Below are 17,836 nucleotides of genomic sequence, written 5' to 3'. Positions count from 1 at the left end.
CTTGGCATACATGCTGATTTCAACACATGTGCTTTATTTGGCAAGTTTCTTAACTTTCCTGAGTTTCAGTTTCCTCATCTGTAAAATGGGACCAACAATGCCTGCCTCAGAGGATTGTTGGAAGGGTTTAGTTGAGATTATGTTCAAAAAGCATTTAGCACAGTGCCTGGCTCAGAATCAACATTCAGGAAGTGATACAGTCAGTTGTATCCATTAAGGACTCTCAGTCCAATTCTCTTATTTTATCATCTTTTCTGAAAATGGAGAAGAGCCACTTAATAGCAGTCATGTCCGACTCTTTGTGGCCCCGTGGACTATAGCCTGCCAGGCTTCTCCATCCCTGAGCTTTCCCAGGCAAGAATACTGGAGTGGGTTGCCATTTCCTTCTCCAGGGGATCTTCCCAATATAGGGCTCGAACCCAGTCTCCTGCACTGGAGACAGATTCTTTACCATCTGCGCCACCAGGGAAGTCCACTTAGTAGCAGAACTAGAACTAAAAACAGCCGTCTGGATCCCACATCTGTCTTTCCACCGATGAGCAACAGTCGAGTTATTCTGTTGACACATCTGTGTCCCTCAGCTTTCCAAAGCCATGAGCGTCAGCCTCTGTAAAAACTGCTCTATCTCTGCTGATTTCATCGGTCGTTTCCTGCTACACCCTCTAGGTAGGAAGTCTGTTTACGGTTTCTGTATTGCCAAGGTCACACAGGAGGGACATGGGGACAGGTCAAGGGCACGCCCACAGGGAGACTCATGGCAGCAAGCTAGCAAGTTCCCTCCGGTCTAAAGCACTCAGAAGGGACATGCCCTAACACATGAAAAATGCTGAGAAGTGTGCACCAGCAAGGGGGACCTTTGGAGGAGTGAAAGACATGGAAAAGTCATGGACAGAATGGATTCAACTGTCTGTGTGAATCTTGATAGACTGAAAGCTGACGGAGTCCCAAGTTTTAACACTAAGTGATGATAGGAAAGATGTCATCAGAAACTTTTTTTTAACAAAATAGCACTTATAACACAGGTTAATCATTTACCTGCAGATTCACCTGGAAATGACTAAATTTGGGATAGTCACAGCCCTGGTGTATGACTGTACATCAAATAATGACTCAGAGTAATTCCCCTGCTATAACTTGAAGCAAAAGAAGATCATAGTATTACTTGTTTTTTTTTCATGTAAAAAAAGTTACACTTGATGAGTATACTCTTAGTACCCACAAGCCAGCTTGCTGCCGTTGTTTAGTTGCTCAATCCTGACTAGCTCTTTGCAACCCCATGGACTGCAGCAAGCCAGGTTTCCCTGTCCTTCACTATCTCCTGGAGTTTGCTCAGACTCATGTCCATTGAGTCAGTGATGTCATCCAACTATCTCACTCTTTGTCACCCCCTTCTCCTCCTGCCTTCAACCTTTCCCAAAATCAGGGTCTTTTCCAATGAGCTGGCTCTTTGGATCAGGTGGCCAAACTTTTGGAGCTTCAGCATCAGTCTTACCAATGAATATTTAGGGTTGATTTCCTTTAGGATTGACTGGCTTGATCTCCTTGCAGTCCAAGGGACTCTCAACAGTCTGCTCTAGTACCACAGTTCAAAAGCATCAATTTTTCGGTGCTCAGCCTTCTTTATGGTCCAGCTCTCACATTCGTACATGACTATTGGAAAGACCATAGCTTAGCTTTGACTATATGGACCTTTGCTGGCAAAGAGATATCTCTGCTTTTTAATGTGCTGTCTAAGTTTGTCATAACTCTTTTTCCAAGGAGCAAGTGTCTTTTAATTTTGTGGCTGAAGACACCATCTGCAGTGATTTTGGAGCCCAGGAAAATAAAATATGTGTTTTTTTCACTGGAAGTGAAAGTTGAAATCAGTGTTTCCACTTTTTCCCCATCTATTTGCCATGAAGTGATGGGAACAGACACCATGGTTTTAGTTTTCTGAATGCTGAATTTTAAACCAGCTTTTTCACTCTCCTCTTTCACCTCCACCAGGAGGCTCTTTAGTTCCTCTTCGCTTTCTGCCATTAGCAAGCAGAAATGGTATCCTCTGCATATCTGATGTTGTTGATATTTCTCCCACCAATCTTATTCCAGCTTGTGATTCATCCAGCCCGGCATTTCACATGGTGGACTCTGCATAAAAGTTAACTGAGCAGAGTGACAATACACAGCCTCATTGTACTCCTTTCCCATTTTGAACCAGTCTGTTGTTCCATATCTGGTTCTAACTGTTGCTTCTTGACCCGTGGGAAGACAAGGTTTCTCAGGAGACAAGTAAGGTGCTCTGGTATTCCTATCTCGTTCAGAATTTTCCAGTTTGTTGTGATCCACACAGTCAAAGACTTTAGTCAATGAAGCAGAACCAAATTTTTTTCTGGAATTCCCTTGCTTCCTCTGTGATCCAAAGGACGTTGGCAATTTGATCTCTGGTTCCTCTGCCTTTTCTAAATCCAGCTTGTACACCTGGAAGTTCTTGATTCACAAACTGCTAAAACGCCACTTGAAGGATTTTGAGCATTACCTTACTAGCATGTGAGATGAGTATAATTATATGATAGTTTAAACATTCTTTCGCATTGCCTTTCTTTGGGATTAGAATGAAAAACTGATCTTTTCCAGTCCTGTGGCCACTGCTGAGTTTTCTAAATTTGCTGACATACTGAGTGCAGCACTTTCATAGCATCATCTTTTAGGATTTGAAATAGCTCAGCTGGATTCCATCACCTCCACTAGCTTTGTTCATAGTAATGCTTTCTAAGGCCCACTTGACTTCACACTCCAGGATGTCTGGCTCTAGCGAAGTGACCACACCATCATGGTTATCCAGGTCATTAAGATCTTTTTTGTATAGTTCCTCTGTGTATTCTTACCACCTCTTCTTAATCTCCTCTGCTTCTGTTAGGTCCTTGCTGTTTATGTCCTTTATTGTGCCCATCTTTGCATGAAATATTCCCCTGGTATCTCCAATTTTCCGGGAGAGATCTTTAGTCTTTCCCATTGTATTATTTTCCTCTACTTCTCTGCATCGTTCATTTAAGAAGCCTTCCTTATCGCTCCTTGCTAACCTCTGGAACTCTGCATTCAGTTGGATGTACTGTTCCCTTTCTCCTTCGCCTTTTGCTTCTCTTCTTTTTTCAGCTATTTGTAAGCCCTCCTCAGATAACCACTTTGCCTTCATGCATTTTTCTTTGGGATGGTTTTGGTCCCGTCCTCCTGTACAATATTATGAACCTCTGTCCATAGTTCTTCAGGAACCCTGTCTACCATATCTAATCCCTTGAATCTATTTGTCACCTCTAGTGTATAATCATAAGAGATTTGATTTAGGTCATACGTGAATGGTCTAGTGGTTTCCCCTACTTTCTTTAATTTAAGCCTGCATTTTGCAATAAGGAGTTCATGATCTGAGCCACAGTAAGCTTCAGGTCTTATTTTTGATGACTGTATAGAGATTTTTTTCATCTTCAGCTGCAAAGAAAACAATCAATCTGATTTCAGTATTGACCATCTGGTAATGTCCATGTGTAGAGTTGTCTCTTGTGCTGTTGGAAGACAGTGTTGTTTGCCTTCTGGAGTACCAGAAAATTAGAATTTTGTAGGATAATGAGCTTTGAGAAAGCCAAATTGACCTACCTTCTGTTCAGCCAGCCATCTTTGACCAATGAAATATTTATGTGACTGAGAGTGAGTGTTCCCAACAACCTTATAGTACTTATAGGTAATGCATTTAGCTCCATTTCACAGAAGGGAAGACTGAGGCTCAAAGAGACTTAAGTAGACAGAGCAAGGTCACAAAGCAAAATAGGTGCAGATCTGAGATTCACACTCAAGCACAACGATGGCTCTAAAATCCCCAGTGTCCTGCCTTTCTCATCTGAGAAGAATACTCCATGGAGATCTGTTATGTTAATCAAAAAAGGGAGGAAAAAGGAGTAATTTCCAGCTCTACCTCAGAGGAAAAAAGAGCAGCAATTACAGTAGCCTTTTGTAGGAAAAGGACTCTGAGTCTCTCAAATTTTACTTACTTATTCAACCAGTGATGATTTTGCTTCACTTCCCACCCTCACCCACAACTGCCAGAAAATCTGGCCATGTCTGGAGACACTTTTGGTTCTCACACTGGAGGGGAGGCTGTTTCTAGCATCTTGTGGTTAGAGGCCAGGGATACTACTGATATCAGACCATGCTCAGGACAGAATGATCTGGCCCCCAACAGCCATAGTACAGAGACCGAGAAAAGCTAACTCATCACTGTTAGTAATATAACTATGCTTTGGTAGGTGGTGTGTGTTGAAGAAGATGATAGAAGTTTTGCAACAAAATAATGATTTTGGAGTTCTCTTTTTCTCAACCAGGTAATGCCTTTAGAAATAAATAGCTGCCCAGATTGTTTTCTAAATGCAAATGTTACCTCCTAGAAGGACTTAGAGCAACTGATAAGACAACAAGAGGCCATGCTCTCCGTGTCTGGTGTGCTGAACTAAAATTCTGTAAAATATCACTTTGCTGACAAAGGCCCATATAGTCACAGACAAAGTTTTTCCAATAGTCATGTACAGATGTGAGAGCTGGACTACAAAGAAGGCTGAGTGCCAAAGAATTGATTCTCTCGAGTTGGGTGCTGGAGAGGACTCTTAAGAGTCCCCTTGGACTGCAAGGAGATCAAACCAGTCCATTCTATAGGAAATTAACACTGAATATGCATTTGAAGGATTGATGATGAAGCTGAAGCTCCAATACTTTGGCTACCTGATGCAAAGAGCTGGCTCATTGGAAAAGACTCTGATGCTGGGAAAGATTGAAGGCAGGAGGACAAGGAGGTGACAGAGGATGAGATGGTTGGATGGCATCACCAAGTCAATGAACATGAGTTTGAGCAAACTTCAGGAGATACTGGAGGACAGAGAAGACTGGCGTGCTGAAGTTCATGGGGTTGCAAAGAGTTGGATACGACTTAGCGACTGAACCACAACAACACAATGGCACATACTCAGGTAGTGACAATTACTTTATCAGATGTGATGTTATAACCTTGCACACATAAAACATTAGTTCTTAAACGCAAGGAACAAAACATTCTGAGTATTTTTTGAAATGTTTAGGTGAAGATGTCCTGGTTATCAGAAAATGCATAACATAAAACCTGATCAGGAGAATGTCATCTCATATAAAGTCCTTCTGTGGCCAAATCTCTAATCTCTCAGGGCTGATCTCATGACACCTGTTAGTACCTGGAGTGTTCATTGCATGTATCTGGTATAACCAGTGCTGACCTGTCATTCAGAGATACCTACATGGCTTTTCCGGATGCTGACAGCTGGCATCCCTTCTCACAAATTGGTACCTAGGCTTCCCTGGTGGCTCAGTTGGTGAAGAATCTGCATGCAATGCAGGAGACCCAGGTTCAATCCCGGGGAGGGGAAGATCCCCTGGAGACGAAAATGGCAACCTACTCCAGTATTCTTGCCTGTGAAATCACATGGAGAGAGGAGCCTGGTGGGCTATAGTCCACGGGATCACAAAGAGTCATACACACCTTAGCAGCCAAACCACCATCACTGCTTATTAAATATTTTCAATAAAAATCATGATTTTGTCTTTTCGGGTAGATTGTCAGGACCTTGATGACTAAGATTTGGGTTTTTCCTTAAAGGGGATAAAGAATATAAGGTACACATTCAGAGCCCTTGCACACAGAACAGGCTCAAGAAAATTTGTTGTAAAAATATCAAACAGTATATTGCTAGAATTTTGTTCCAGAAGGATGAATGAATTAAAGCCAAACTGATCTTTAGTTGTAAGTACAGAATGAAGAATACTGTTTATGCCTCGTGAAAGAGAAAAACTTTACCATGCTTTACATACTAACTGGTTTTTCTGCATTTGGACTGGTCAGTCCTATTAGAGATTTGTCTTTCATTTTTCTGTATATGCCAACAATTCAGCCATTCAGTAAGTGCCTATCAACACGGAGTAACAGATGAAATAAACAAATCTAATGGTTTTGCCTGATCAGCAGTCACTTTCTTTTTTTCAACCATCACCTTCAGTTTCTACAGGGAACAGACTCATTCTTTAAGCTCCAGCTGTAGGGGGTCTCTCAGTTTTTACAACGTGCCTGTCCCCCTCCCATCAGCACACACTGTTCTCAGACGTGAACATGCCAGCCCATTCTTTGTTTTAAGCCTGGCTCCTTCTCACCCTTCAGGTCTTAGCTCATATGTTACCCTTCTCAGAGAAGCCTTCCCTGAACACAGAAAACATGCCCACCTGTCCCATTTTCATCCCTCCGTCTCCTTTGTTCCCATCAGAGACTATTCAAAATCTATATCTTGTTTGTTTCTCATTAATCATCCTCCCTGAACGACTTCAAAGGGAACAAACACAGAAGGACAGAAACTACTTGTCACCCTCAGGATCTATTTTTCCTCCTTCCTCTTTGTAACAAAACACCTTGAGTGATAGCTTTGTCCATGGCCATCCACCACTTCCAGCCTCTTTTGCAGTTAGACCTGGTGACTTTCATGAACAAGGCTGCTTGCCTTGGCTTCTTTCCATCTGCCTACTGGTCTTGAGATGGAAATTGAGACTCCAAAGCACATCCAATTATCTGAGTTCTCTGTCTTAGAAGATCTGCTTCAGATTCTCATAGTGATTAATTATAGGAAGAAAAGACAAATACCTATGCTGCCCAGTAAAGTTTCTATAAATTAGAGCATGGTATGAAGGGAAAAATAAGTAACCATAAGTTTTTTTGTGTGTGTGCAATGTCTATGGGAAAGGAGGAGGGGAGGGATAAATTAGGAGTTTGGGATTGACATATACACACTACTATACATAAAACAGATAAGCAACAAGGACCAACTGTATAGAACAGGGAACTAAACTCAATATTTTATAACCTATAAGAAAAAAATCTGAAAAAAATAGAGGTATATGTATGTATTCATGATTGTATGAATCACTTTGCCGTCCATCTGAAAGTAACACAACATTGTAAATCAGCTATACTTCAATAAAAATTCTAAAAAAGGAAAGAAAAGTAAGTAGCCAATGAAGGAATTCACTAACTCATTGGGTCCACATAAGGAGCTGTGAGGTAGAGAGACAGAATTCTTTGATTTTGATAGTTGAGAACATAGAGACCCAAAAGGCTAAGAGACAGCTGCAGGTCAGCCAGCGGGTAAGCAGAGTGCAGGACTGGTTTCTCTTTCAAATCCATACTATAGGGCTTTGGTTCTCCTCCCACTGACTCTGTGGAAGGTTTTAACAATCACATTGATTATTGGTGTGGCTGGAGCTTAATTATAGACTTTACAAACAGGATGGACCGGTCTTTGGGTTCTGCAATTCGCTTTTCTCCCTGCACACAATTCATTTTGTATTGATGCAGAAAGTACAAGTGGGCAGCACACGTTATCTTCTCTCTCCTACTGTTAACCTCCTCCAGGCTTTCAGCAGCATTAGAGCTAGCATTCGATTCGAGGTCCATGGTGATGGCGGCTGGGGGAGCAAGCAAGCAGGATTTAGAAATCATCAAGTTGGCTGTGCTCATAGCTAGTGGGAAGCTGCTGGGTAGTACAGGGAGCTCAGCCTGGTGCTCTGTGATGACCTGGGGGTGGGGTGGGGGGCCAAGGAGGGAGGCTCAAGAGGGAGGGGATGTAAGTACACTTTACTGCTGACTCATGTTGTTGTATGACAGAAACCAACACTGTAAAGTAATTATCCTCCAACTTAAAAAAAAAAAAAGACACATACACACACACAAAAGATGGCTGCGCTTAGAAAAATAAGCAAGTCACTGAGTTTAAATAAAATGAACATTGTACTTTCATGACAAGGCAAGAGGAAGATTTTTGTGCTGGTTACTTAATTTGTCTGGCTCTAGGCAACTGGGAAATCCAATAATTAAAAAAAAAAAGTTTAGTTAACTGATATTTAAAGGCTTCTTCCCCACCCTGAAATGTCCCGGGGTAATGAAGTGTATCTTAAGACTCTCTTAGAGTGTTATAATGCAGCAAGATATTAATCTTGAAAAGCATTTTATCCTAGATGGTCTACTGTAACACCTTGACTAGCATGTCATTTTTATTCCTCCCACCTGACAGGTTCTGGCTTTCCCCAGTGAAATAACTTGCTGGAGGGGTACAAATCAGCCATGACAGATACTGACACTTTACTCAGTCACTGACCCACTGTCTACTTTGTGAAGACTTGAAATACTGAGTGAACAATAAAAACGCAGAAGGAATGTGTTTGGTTTTTTTTTCTTTTAATAAAGTTTCATCATTTTTAAGTGTGAATGTCCTACAGTTTGAAGCTGAGTTCTGGTATGTTTCATATTCCCAAAGAATTTGCAATGACACATTTCATGTTGAAAGGGCAGATTTAAAAGAAAAACTGCTTATGATCTGAATTTTTAATATCTCAAATCTTTGTGGATTATAACTCTGAATTTAAAACTTTTTTTTTTTAATCTGCACCATACCTTAGGGCATTGTGGTGAATGAACTGAGAGAGGCAGAATGCTCACCAGTTTCTGAAAATAGGAAATGTGAGCGTGTTCTCTCAGGTGGTACACTAAGGCTCTATGTCTATAGTAGTGTTGGATCCTTCCTTAATCAAATAGGAATCCAAGAATATTTCTCATACCCTTCTTTATTGCCTCTCTCCCTCACCATCAATGAGTAATTACCAGGTATGGAGTAATGATTGCAAATCACGCATAATGCTAAATATAATCTCATTTAACTCTTACAACCACCCTATGTAGTTGGTGGCATCACTATTGTGCAGATCAGGAAACTGAGTTTAAAAATAGGTTAAGCAACTTGCCCAAGGTCACATAGCAAACAGACATCAGAGACAGGCTTTGGATTTCTTCCCAAACCCTTGGCCTGTATCATTATACTACACAGATGCTTTTGCTGGGTATTCTGGGAGGTAAAACAAATACAGTCCCCAACATTCAGAGGCTATAACTGATAGACACGTGGAAAGGACAGAAGGGTTCAGCCTGTGGGACTCAGACCAACCATTTTTCAAAATAGCCTTTTGACATATTATTGGCAAACCTTCCTCCTTCTGATCTGTCTTTAAGCCATGTAATTATAATACAGCAGGCATGTGGTTCAAGAGGCTGAGTATTTACCCAGCCTCCCACTCCGGCCTTTGTTTCATTCCAATTTGCCAATCTGACCTTCTTTTCTGCCTGGCCATTGGTAACTTGCTGGAGCATCAGCCCATGAAAACAGCTGAAGCATGTCCTCCTTTTATATATCAGTGTTCACGTCCTTTTAAATTATGCACTCCCTTATTTGTGCCAACTGAGCCAGGACAGGGACTTGAAAAACTCCACCCGCCAACAGAACCCTTAAGCTGTCTGGACAGGGAGAAATAAAGATACAGAAGCAGAATCCCTTGTCAGGCTTAAGAGAAGAAGCAAGGAGGAGGTGAACTATGGTAGAGAGTGGATACCTCCAAAAATAACCAAGAATGAGAAAGCAAGACAGTGATGATACCAGATGATCTGTTTATGGTCCCTTTCCAACTGAGTGGCATATCTTAAAAATGAAATAGGAAAACTCTAGAAGGAAGTGGCTTCTGATCCTTGTCTAGACTCTGAAATGAACAAGCAAACCTGATTATGATCAGTGTCAAACAATATTTACCAATTTCTATGAAACTGTGAATGTGAAGAAAGGCCTGTGAGTCATGAGCAACTGAGAGGAAATTAACAGCAATATTTACTGTGCAGATTCTGATTCACCATTATTTTGGAAGAAAGCCCGGTTGTTTTCAGTCGATCCATTTAGAGTCTGTGAGAATCTCAATTTTCTCAAGGCATATTAGCTAAGAAATTATTTGTGAGTCAATTTAAGTTATATTTTATATGCAAATTCAGAACAAGCAATTTTTAAGAAATGTTATTAACATAAAATTCAGGGAAGAAATAAATTACCGAAAAAAAAGTCAACCGAGATGAGATCTGCCATAAGAAAACATGATAGGCAGTCATTTGATCCTACACAATGGATAAACTAGGGGCTAGTTTCAATAAGAAACTCATTATGCTCCAAATCCATCGTCCTAGCAGTGGAAACAACCCACACGTCCATCATGAGAGAACTGGTTAAAGTATGTATTTTGCCACCATAGAGAACTAGGCAGCTTTAAAAACTGAAAAGAGATCGGTTTTATAAGTGGCTTGGAGAAATATGACATAGTACGAAATAGCATACAGGGACTTCTCGGCTGGTTCGGTGCCTAAGACTCCACACTCCCAATGCAGAGGACCCGGGTTCGATCCTCAATCAGGAACTAGATCCCACATGCTGGACTTAAGAGTTCACATACCATGAGCGAAGATTCCATGTGCTGCAACTAAGCCCCAGCACAGTCAAAATACATATATAAATAAATAGTTTTTTTAAAAAAGAAAAGAAATGGTATACATAGTAAGGTTTCTTTCACGCTGTAAAAGCTCGTTATACACACTGACAAAGTCTGTATGAACCAGTATCGGTCTCTTGACAATGTTTATAAACAGGTGAAGGATGAAGACTGAAGGACTTCCTACCCCAATAGACATGCTTCTATAGTGGGTGCTTTTTTTGTTTGTTTGTTTCTTTTAAAGTGATTATTTAAAATGTTTGCTAAAAACATTAAAATATATAACTGCACAGAAAAATGATTTTGAAAAATATTCAAAAAATGATATGCCTATCATTTCTTTATTAGAAATTTATAATTATTTATAATTATTAGAAACTTAATCTTAGAAACAAACTTTCAAATGTAATCCTTGTTGGGGAGTTCCCCAGTGGTCTAGTGATTAGGGTTCTGGGCTTTCACTGCTGCGACTAGGGTTCAATCCCTGGTCAGGGAACTGAGATCCCATAGGCCCTGATAAAACAAACAAACAAACAAACAAAAACTCAAACCCCAAACATAACACAACCACTAATTACTTATACTCCTCCTGAAAATTAAGTATTCCTTATTTCAATTGATCTGGGTCACTGAGCCAAAATTACAGAGATCAAGTTCTGTGTAATTACACACAGGTTTGCTTACTGTCAGTCACCAGGCAGATCTCTGTTGAATGCTGTCTTACTTTTATTGAGAATCCCCAATAGGAAGCCACAGTGCCCAGCCAGTCTGATCCAGGAGAGCTGAATGGGCATTCAAAGGGGACTGTGGTTTGCTCTAGCAGACACCCTTTCATGTTTTCTGTGCCAGTTTCACAACCATAAAATGAGGAGAAAAGGGTACCTTATTTATTGCCTAAACTCAGAGAAAGATTGTAAGCACCAATTGAAGCTGAATGGACACTTAGAAGATGAAGAGCATGTGGTATTATGAACAGGGCCTGACTTTATGAAAAACATGGCTGTTTTTCTAGTACACATTAAAGCCAGAGACAGATGGAAGTGCTAAGAGCTATTTAAGGCTGTGATGTCGGGGTGTGATGGTGCAGGCCGCTGGACCACGGTCTGTTATTATAGGCCATTGTTTCACAGCTGTGATTCCCAGACATGGCAGCAGAGGACAGGGAGGGTAGCAAAACCTACCAGCATGAATAAGTTATGTTCCTATAATACTGAGTAGGCCAGAGCAGCTAGATGGTTATCTACACAAACTCATCAATTCTTACATAGGCAATAAGAAGTATTGTACACTTACACTTGGTCAAGAGGAACAATCTCACAATCAAATTGCCAAGAATGTAACTTATTAGCTCTGGAAAATCCAAAGCAGATAGTGTACCTTTATTAAACAGCACATAATTCCTTTATCAAAAGTAGACATGTTAAATGTGGAAAATTGTGAAACAAAGATAAGCAAGGATAACAGCAATAGGAGAAAGATTACTTGTAACTATACCCCTGAGAGGTAATCAGCACTCAAATTTTTGGCTTACATCTTTACAGTTCATCCATTTGTTTATCCATTCAATGTAAAGATGTATATGTATGCATAAGTGTGTGGATTTTGTATATATTTTTATATATAGATAAAATTTATTAAACAAATGACATCATCATGTTCATACTAACTTAAAATAGAAATTAGATGTGTACACTTATAAACTATGTTGTGATCAACATCCTTGTAGTTAAATCTTTGTGTATAATTTTACTAATAAATGATCAGACATGGAATTGCTGTATAAATGGTGCATGAATGAGTAAAAAGCATTTCACATTTAACTTGACTCTTCTGTACACCTAGGACTTGACTAATCAAAAATTCTTTACCCAAGATTGCTTGTTGCCTTAAAGTGACGTTTCTAGCTCTAGAACAGCTTAATGTTCCCATAAGTGTCTGAAATGATTCACACTTACTTTCCGAGGTTTCACCTTATCTTGCAAATCATACTGGCCAATTCCTTTATAGCTGATTCCAAGCCACCAAGGAAGTCCTTGTTTATCCTGAAAGATGGAAAAACATGAGAACCAAGACCTAATTGTTAAGTCTTCTAGAGATGAAGTAATATCTGCCAATTTCTTGCTTTAACAGGTATCAGCAAGTCAAAATAATTTTGTCTTGGTAAACAAAACACTATTTAAAATCCTGACTTGTTATTAGAACACTTTCTTTTTCTTAGAATTCCTTCAAATAAGATCTATATATCAAAACACACCAATACTATTAACGCCATCAAAAAGAAAGACGTATTACTGTTAGGATTAAAAAATTGGAAAGAAGATATAAAATATAAGCAATTCAACCAGTAATTAATCCAGAGTACAAAGCCAGTTAGTCATTTTTAAAAAAAGAAGAAAAAGAAAAAAGCCCTTTGTTCTCTTGATTAGTAACTAGCTATAAAGGTCAGGGAAGTTTCCAAAGAATTATCAAGATGAGAAAAGTGGTTCCAAATCCTTATGTTTATAAACTTAACAAGGAACATGGGAATACTAAAGCACTCTTTGGATGAGTTAAATGATTCAAAGACAAAATGCTTGAATAATGACTTTGAGGTATATACGGGGAGAGGAGGATTTTTTTTTTTTACTCATATATTTATCTTTTAGGTCTTGCCAAAGGGATGGGGGAGCCTGGTGGGCTGCCGTCTATGGGGTCGCACAGAGTCGGACACGACTGAAGCGACTTAGCAGCAAAGAAAGGGTATACTGACAAAGGGAAAGAAAAAACTTGGGCTTAAACAATTACCTATATGCAAATAAATTAAGAATCAGTAGGAATTAAAATGGAATTGGTACATATTTTTAGTAAAAGGTGTCCTCATCATACAGGTATGTATGATCCAATTCCCCACCACTTGGAATTGCAAACACTGTCAGAACTTGGAAAGTCACTCAAGATTGACCAAATACAAAATTATACTTCTTTCAAACAAGACTCTTTTATTGACAATATGCTTTGTTCTCTATCATCTCAAAGTTTTTCTTAGTCAATTTATCCGTGTGTATGAAATCTAAAAATACTACTCAAATATAAAACATACCAACTGAAAATGGGTACTACAAATCTTGTAGAAACTTGAGGATTTTATGAAGCTGCTTAAATGATATGGGATGATTCTCCAATGATTCCCATACAAAGGTGCCATGAAATGTACATCTAGTAGTATTGGAAAGGTGCCCAATTGAAAAAGACATAAATAAGTAAAAGTAGGTAAATGTATAGGTTTATCAGAAGAGAATGATCTGAATATTTCAGGGCTAATAGAGGCTTTGGGAACATTTGAACATAGCTAGCATTTTACAAAAATAATGTGCTTTATAATTTCCTATGACAATGACAAGATACAATCAGGCTTTTATTTTTTTAAGAAATTCAATCCTATTCTAAAGGCTGAAATTTCTAGAGATAATTTACATAAATATGCATATTGATTTATGTGATTTTAGAAAGTTAGTGCTGTTCACTAATGCTCATATGATAACACAGTCATGATGAAAGCTTTGTCATATGAAACTATTTACCTTTACTGCATAATAATGGACTCCATAGGTTGGCAGAGCTTCTACTATTTTCATATACCTATGAAAAATGAATATATGTTATAACCTTTTATTAAATTAGTTAGAGGGCCCTTTTGGGAAAAGTGATCTAAAGAAACACCATTTGTATCTGCTTTACTCATTAAAACCACTTCTTTGACTAAAAGCAGAAATAGAATAAACCACTCTAGGGAGTAATACAGTTTACCTTACTCAAATGTTAGAAGGTTGTTAACAAAAATTCAATTTCAAAAAGCTATAGGAAATATTATTTTCTGCATATTAAAGTTTCTATGACTCAGAAATATACGTTACTACAAACACAAACTGCAAGTATTTTTTTTATCTAGCACTTAATGATGCAAGACATTATAATCAACTTTTGAGTCTTGCTCATAATAAGTAAAACATAGAGGTAATCTATATATTGATGGTGGTACATTTTAGAAATTAAGTCAAGCCTCTTAGAAATATATGCTTTAAAAGAGTGAGTTTTATTATTGTAAATAAGATTTTTAAATGTATGTACTCCCTCAAAAAAGTTAAAGTGATTATTTACCTCTTGTTATTTTTAATTCAACAAGTATTTATTTTATTCTTTTAAGACTTTATGTTGTTGTTGTTTAGTTGCTCAGTTGTGTCTGACTCTTTTGTGACCCCATGGACTATAGCCCACCAGGCTTCTCAGTCCATGGGATTTCCCAGGCAAGAATTGTGGAGTGGGTTGCTATTTCCTTCTCCAGGAGATTTTCCTGACCCAGGGATCAAACCTGCATCTCCTGCATTAGCAGGCAGATTCTTCACCACTGAGCCACCAGGGTAGCCCTTAAGAGTTTATGGAGTGGACTAAATTGTGTAAGATTTCCTTTCTGCCCGCAAAAAACTGAGACTTCTGTATGATACAAGTGGGCTGTTTAAAAACATTTTGAAGATCAGTGGCTCTGGACCTTGTAATCAATAAACGTGATAATTCTTCAAAGTAAAAGGTCTGCATGTAAGTGAATATAAACAGCCAAGCGGATGTGCCAAGGCCAGGTAGCAGTTACACTGCATAGCCAGGATTCCCACACAAAGTGAGTCAGATTCCACAGTCTAGAGCCTTAACTACTGAGTTACACAGTCTCTTACTTGGAGCCATAATGATAATGATCAAAGGAAATACGAAGATACTGCATTTAATCAAGAACAGTTCATAATATGCTCATTAACCTAACCTAAAATCATTCATCAGAGAAGGCAATGGCACCCAACTCCAGTACTCCTGCCTGGAAAATCCCATGGATGGAGGAGCCTGGAAGGCTGCAGTCCATGGGGTCGCTAAGAGTCAGACACGACTGAGTGACTTCACTTTCACTTTTCACTTTCATGCATTGGAGAAGGAAATGGCAACCCACTCCAGTGTTCTTGCCTGGAGAATCCCAGGGACAAGGGAGCCTGGTGTGCTGCCGTCTATGGGGTCGCACAGAGTCGGACACTACTGAAGCGACTTAGCAGCAGCAGCAGCAGCAGCAAAATCATTCATGGAAATTGCTATTGCTTTTTATTTTTCATTTCAGAAGATGGGCACAAATCAGGGATTCAGCTTTGGAACTGCTAACTTCTGATTTCTGCCTTGAAGATCACAGCAGGTATACTGTGATTAAAAAGGAGATGAGTGCAAGAGCAGGGATGTGGGAGAAATCTGTATCTGATGGGGGAATAGTGATCACCAAGTCCTTATTTCACTTCTCACATGATTTGTGCTATATTCGGCAGATTTACAAAAACAAACAAAAAAAACCTTCTATCATCATAAAAGTTATTCCACAATATAGTAATAATGCTATATTAGTTTTTACAACTAAAAATTATAAATTTAGTTTTTATAATTTAAAAACTTCAATGTAGCTTGTGAACTGTTCTTAATAAATAACGGATACTCTGTAAGTCTAAAATGTAGAAGTCTATCATTACAGTCTTCTGTTTGTACCACGAAGAAAGAGATGATCCAACCTAGCACTGTGTGTTCCACCCAAAATAGAGTCGCCAACCAGGTGACCAAACATGGCCTCCAGACAGGTATTGTCTGCCTCACGTTGTACTAGTTTCTTAATATCACTTTGCAATTTTAAAATTAGGATTTAATGTAAAGTAATTAGCCTCCAATTAAAATAAATAAAAAAGAAAAAAATTAGGATTTAAAAATTGTAAATTCCTTTTTTTCTTGAAAAACATTAGATGATTTGGCAATATTATGCCTGAATGCTGAGGCTGAGTAGCCTTGTCTCCAGCCAGGTCAAAAGCTCTCTAATTCACCACAGTCACCACAATCTCATTTTTGTTACCTGCCTGACATTGGTAGGCATCTGAATTGATGACACCAAAGTATAGAATAGCCCATGAAGTTTTGTAATTCATGGCAAGATACCTCTAGCCAGGTACTATATGCACACAAACTATACAACAGAAATCATTTCAGATGACTTTCTCAAACAGAAGACATTACAACTATATCTTCAGAAATATACTTACTGAACGACAGCTTGACCCCGTGTCAGACCTTTGATTTTCAAATAATGTTCAATTACTCTGTCCTCACTGTAAAACAAGGAGATGAAAAGTAGAGCAATACATGACTGTATGAAGTACAGATTCCATTTCAAGATTTTCAGGGAGCCACTGAAAATACTTGAGAAAGAAGGCCTAGACCAGCTTATTCAGGACAAGAAGACCAGCTTGTTCAGGAGATAGAAGCTGGCTGACTTTTGTTTTTGTAGGACATAGACTCTTGGACCTCAGACATTTGACTACCTTGTCTTGACTGTTTACAATTTTATATAACTTACTTATGTGCAAACTTTTAAAACCTTAAGTTATTAGAAAAGGAAAATAACATCAATTCATCAAATGAAAAACTAACTGATGGAATATAATAAATACAAAATAATATTATTAAATGCTAAAGATTCTTGCTGGGGAAATTAAAAGTTTTTAAAGAGATCAGCAGGGGTAAGGTATTATAGACATTTTCCTTAAACTGCTAAGATTTAGAAAGAATTAAAAATGCTTCTAAGTGAATGTTCAACCTAAAATCCTCTACTGTCACGACTTGTGCACATAATACCCTAGGAGAAGGTAATAATACCTTCATTATTGTCTTAGGATAAAACTCTTTGACTAGAAAGGGGAAAAACGGGTGAACTCTGATCACTTTTGACACCCTTCAGTTATTTACCCTCCTTTCAGACTGGTAGCTTGTTAGTCACATCTCAAGTATAACTGAGAAGAATAAATGTTTTTATCTCTATATACCCAATAATCAACAGTAATCAGTCTTTGCTTTTTACTGTTAAGAAACTATCACTTAACAATGATTCATTTAAAAGGTTCCAGATTCAGGATGCAATGTAGCCTCAGCACTCACTCTCACTATTGACTTGGGAAATATTCCAACTTTCATATTATAGCTCATTCATGGTGAATATTTATTTTGTAACCAGTTTTCCAGTGGAAAGGAAAACCATCTTTAGGATTCACAGCCTTAAACTGAGGAAAATATATTTAAAGGGAATGTAAGTAGTTTAAGGGGAGAAAATGCACTTCTCTAGGAAAAATGTTGCATGGGAGGTGGGTACTATGGGTTCATTAAAACACAGACAAAGAAAACAACTCAAAATAGACAATGACTCCTGGCTGTAGATGAAACCTCTGATCATTCAGGTTGTTTCTGTTTATTACGAACACCTCTGTTCAAGGAAATCTGTCTTTTATACCACTTGCATTGTACTCCTCCAGATGAGGGCTGTGTTACACAGTGACTACACATATACTAAGCATGATTCACTTAACAGCACTCTACAAATCTTTTATGCACTTGAATGGAAAGGCAAATG

General features: G+C 38.7%; 1 protein-coding gene across 1 annotated transcript in view; it reads right to left on the bottom strand.

The window, feature by feature from the left end:
• Nucleotides 1–17,836, bottom strand: part of FRMD4B (FERM domain containing 4B) — a 198,742-nt gene that overhangs the window by 35,999 nt on the left and 144,907 nt on the right. The window contains exons 9-11 of the mRNA XM_068981787.1: nt 16,476–16,541; nt 13,947–14,004; nt 12,342–12,428 (exon numbers count right to left, since the gene is read on the bottom strand). Of these exons, the coding sequence (XP_068837888.1) occupies nt 12,342–12,428; nt 13,947–14,004; nt 16,476–16,541 (211 nt within the window). The remainder of the gene's footprint in view (nt 1–12,341; nt 12,429–13,946; nt 14,005–16,475; nt 16,542–17,836) is intronic.

This window comes from Capricornis sumatraensis, chromosome 10 (assembly GCF_032405125.1).
Source record: "Capricornis sumatraensis isolate serow.1 chromosome 10, serow.2, whole genome shotgun sequence".
Lineage (NCBI taxonomy): Eukaryota > Metazoa > Chordata > Mammalia > Artiodactyla > Bovidae > Capricornis > Capricornis sumatraensis.
Note: the sequence above shows the minus strand (reverse complement) of the source record. Positions and strands in the feature narration are given on the sequence as shown.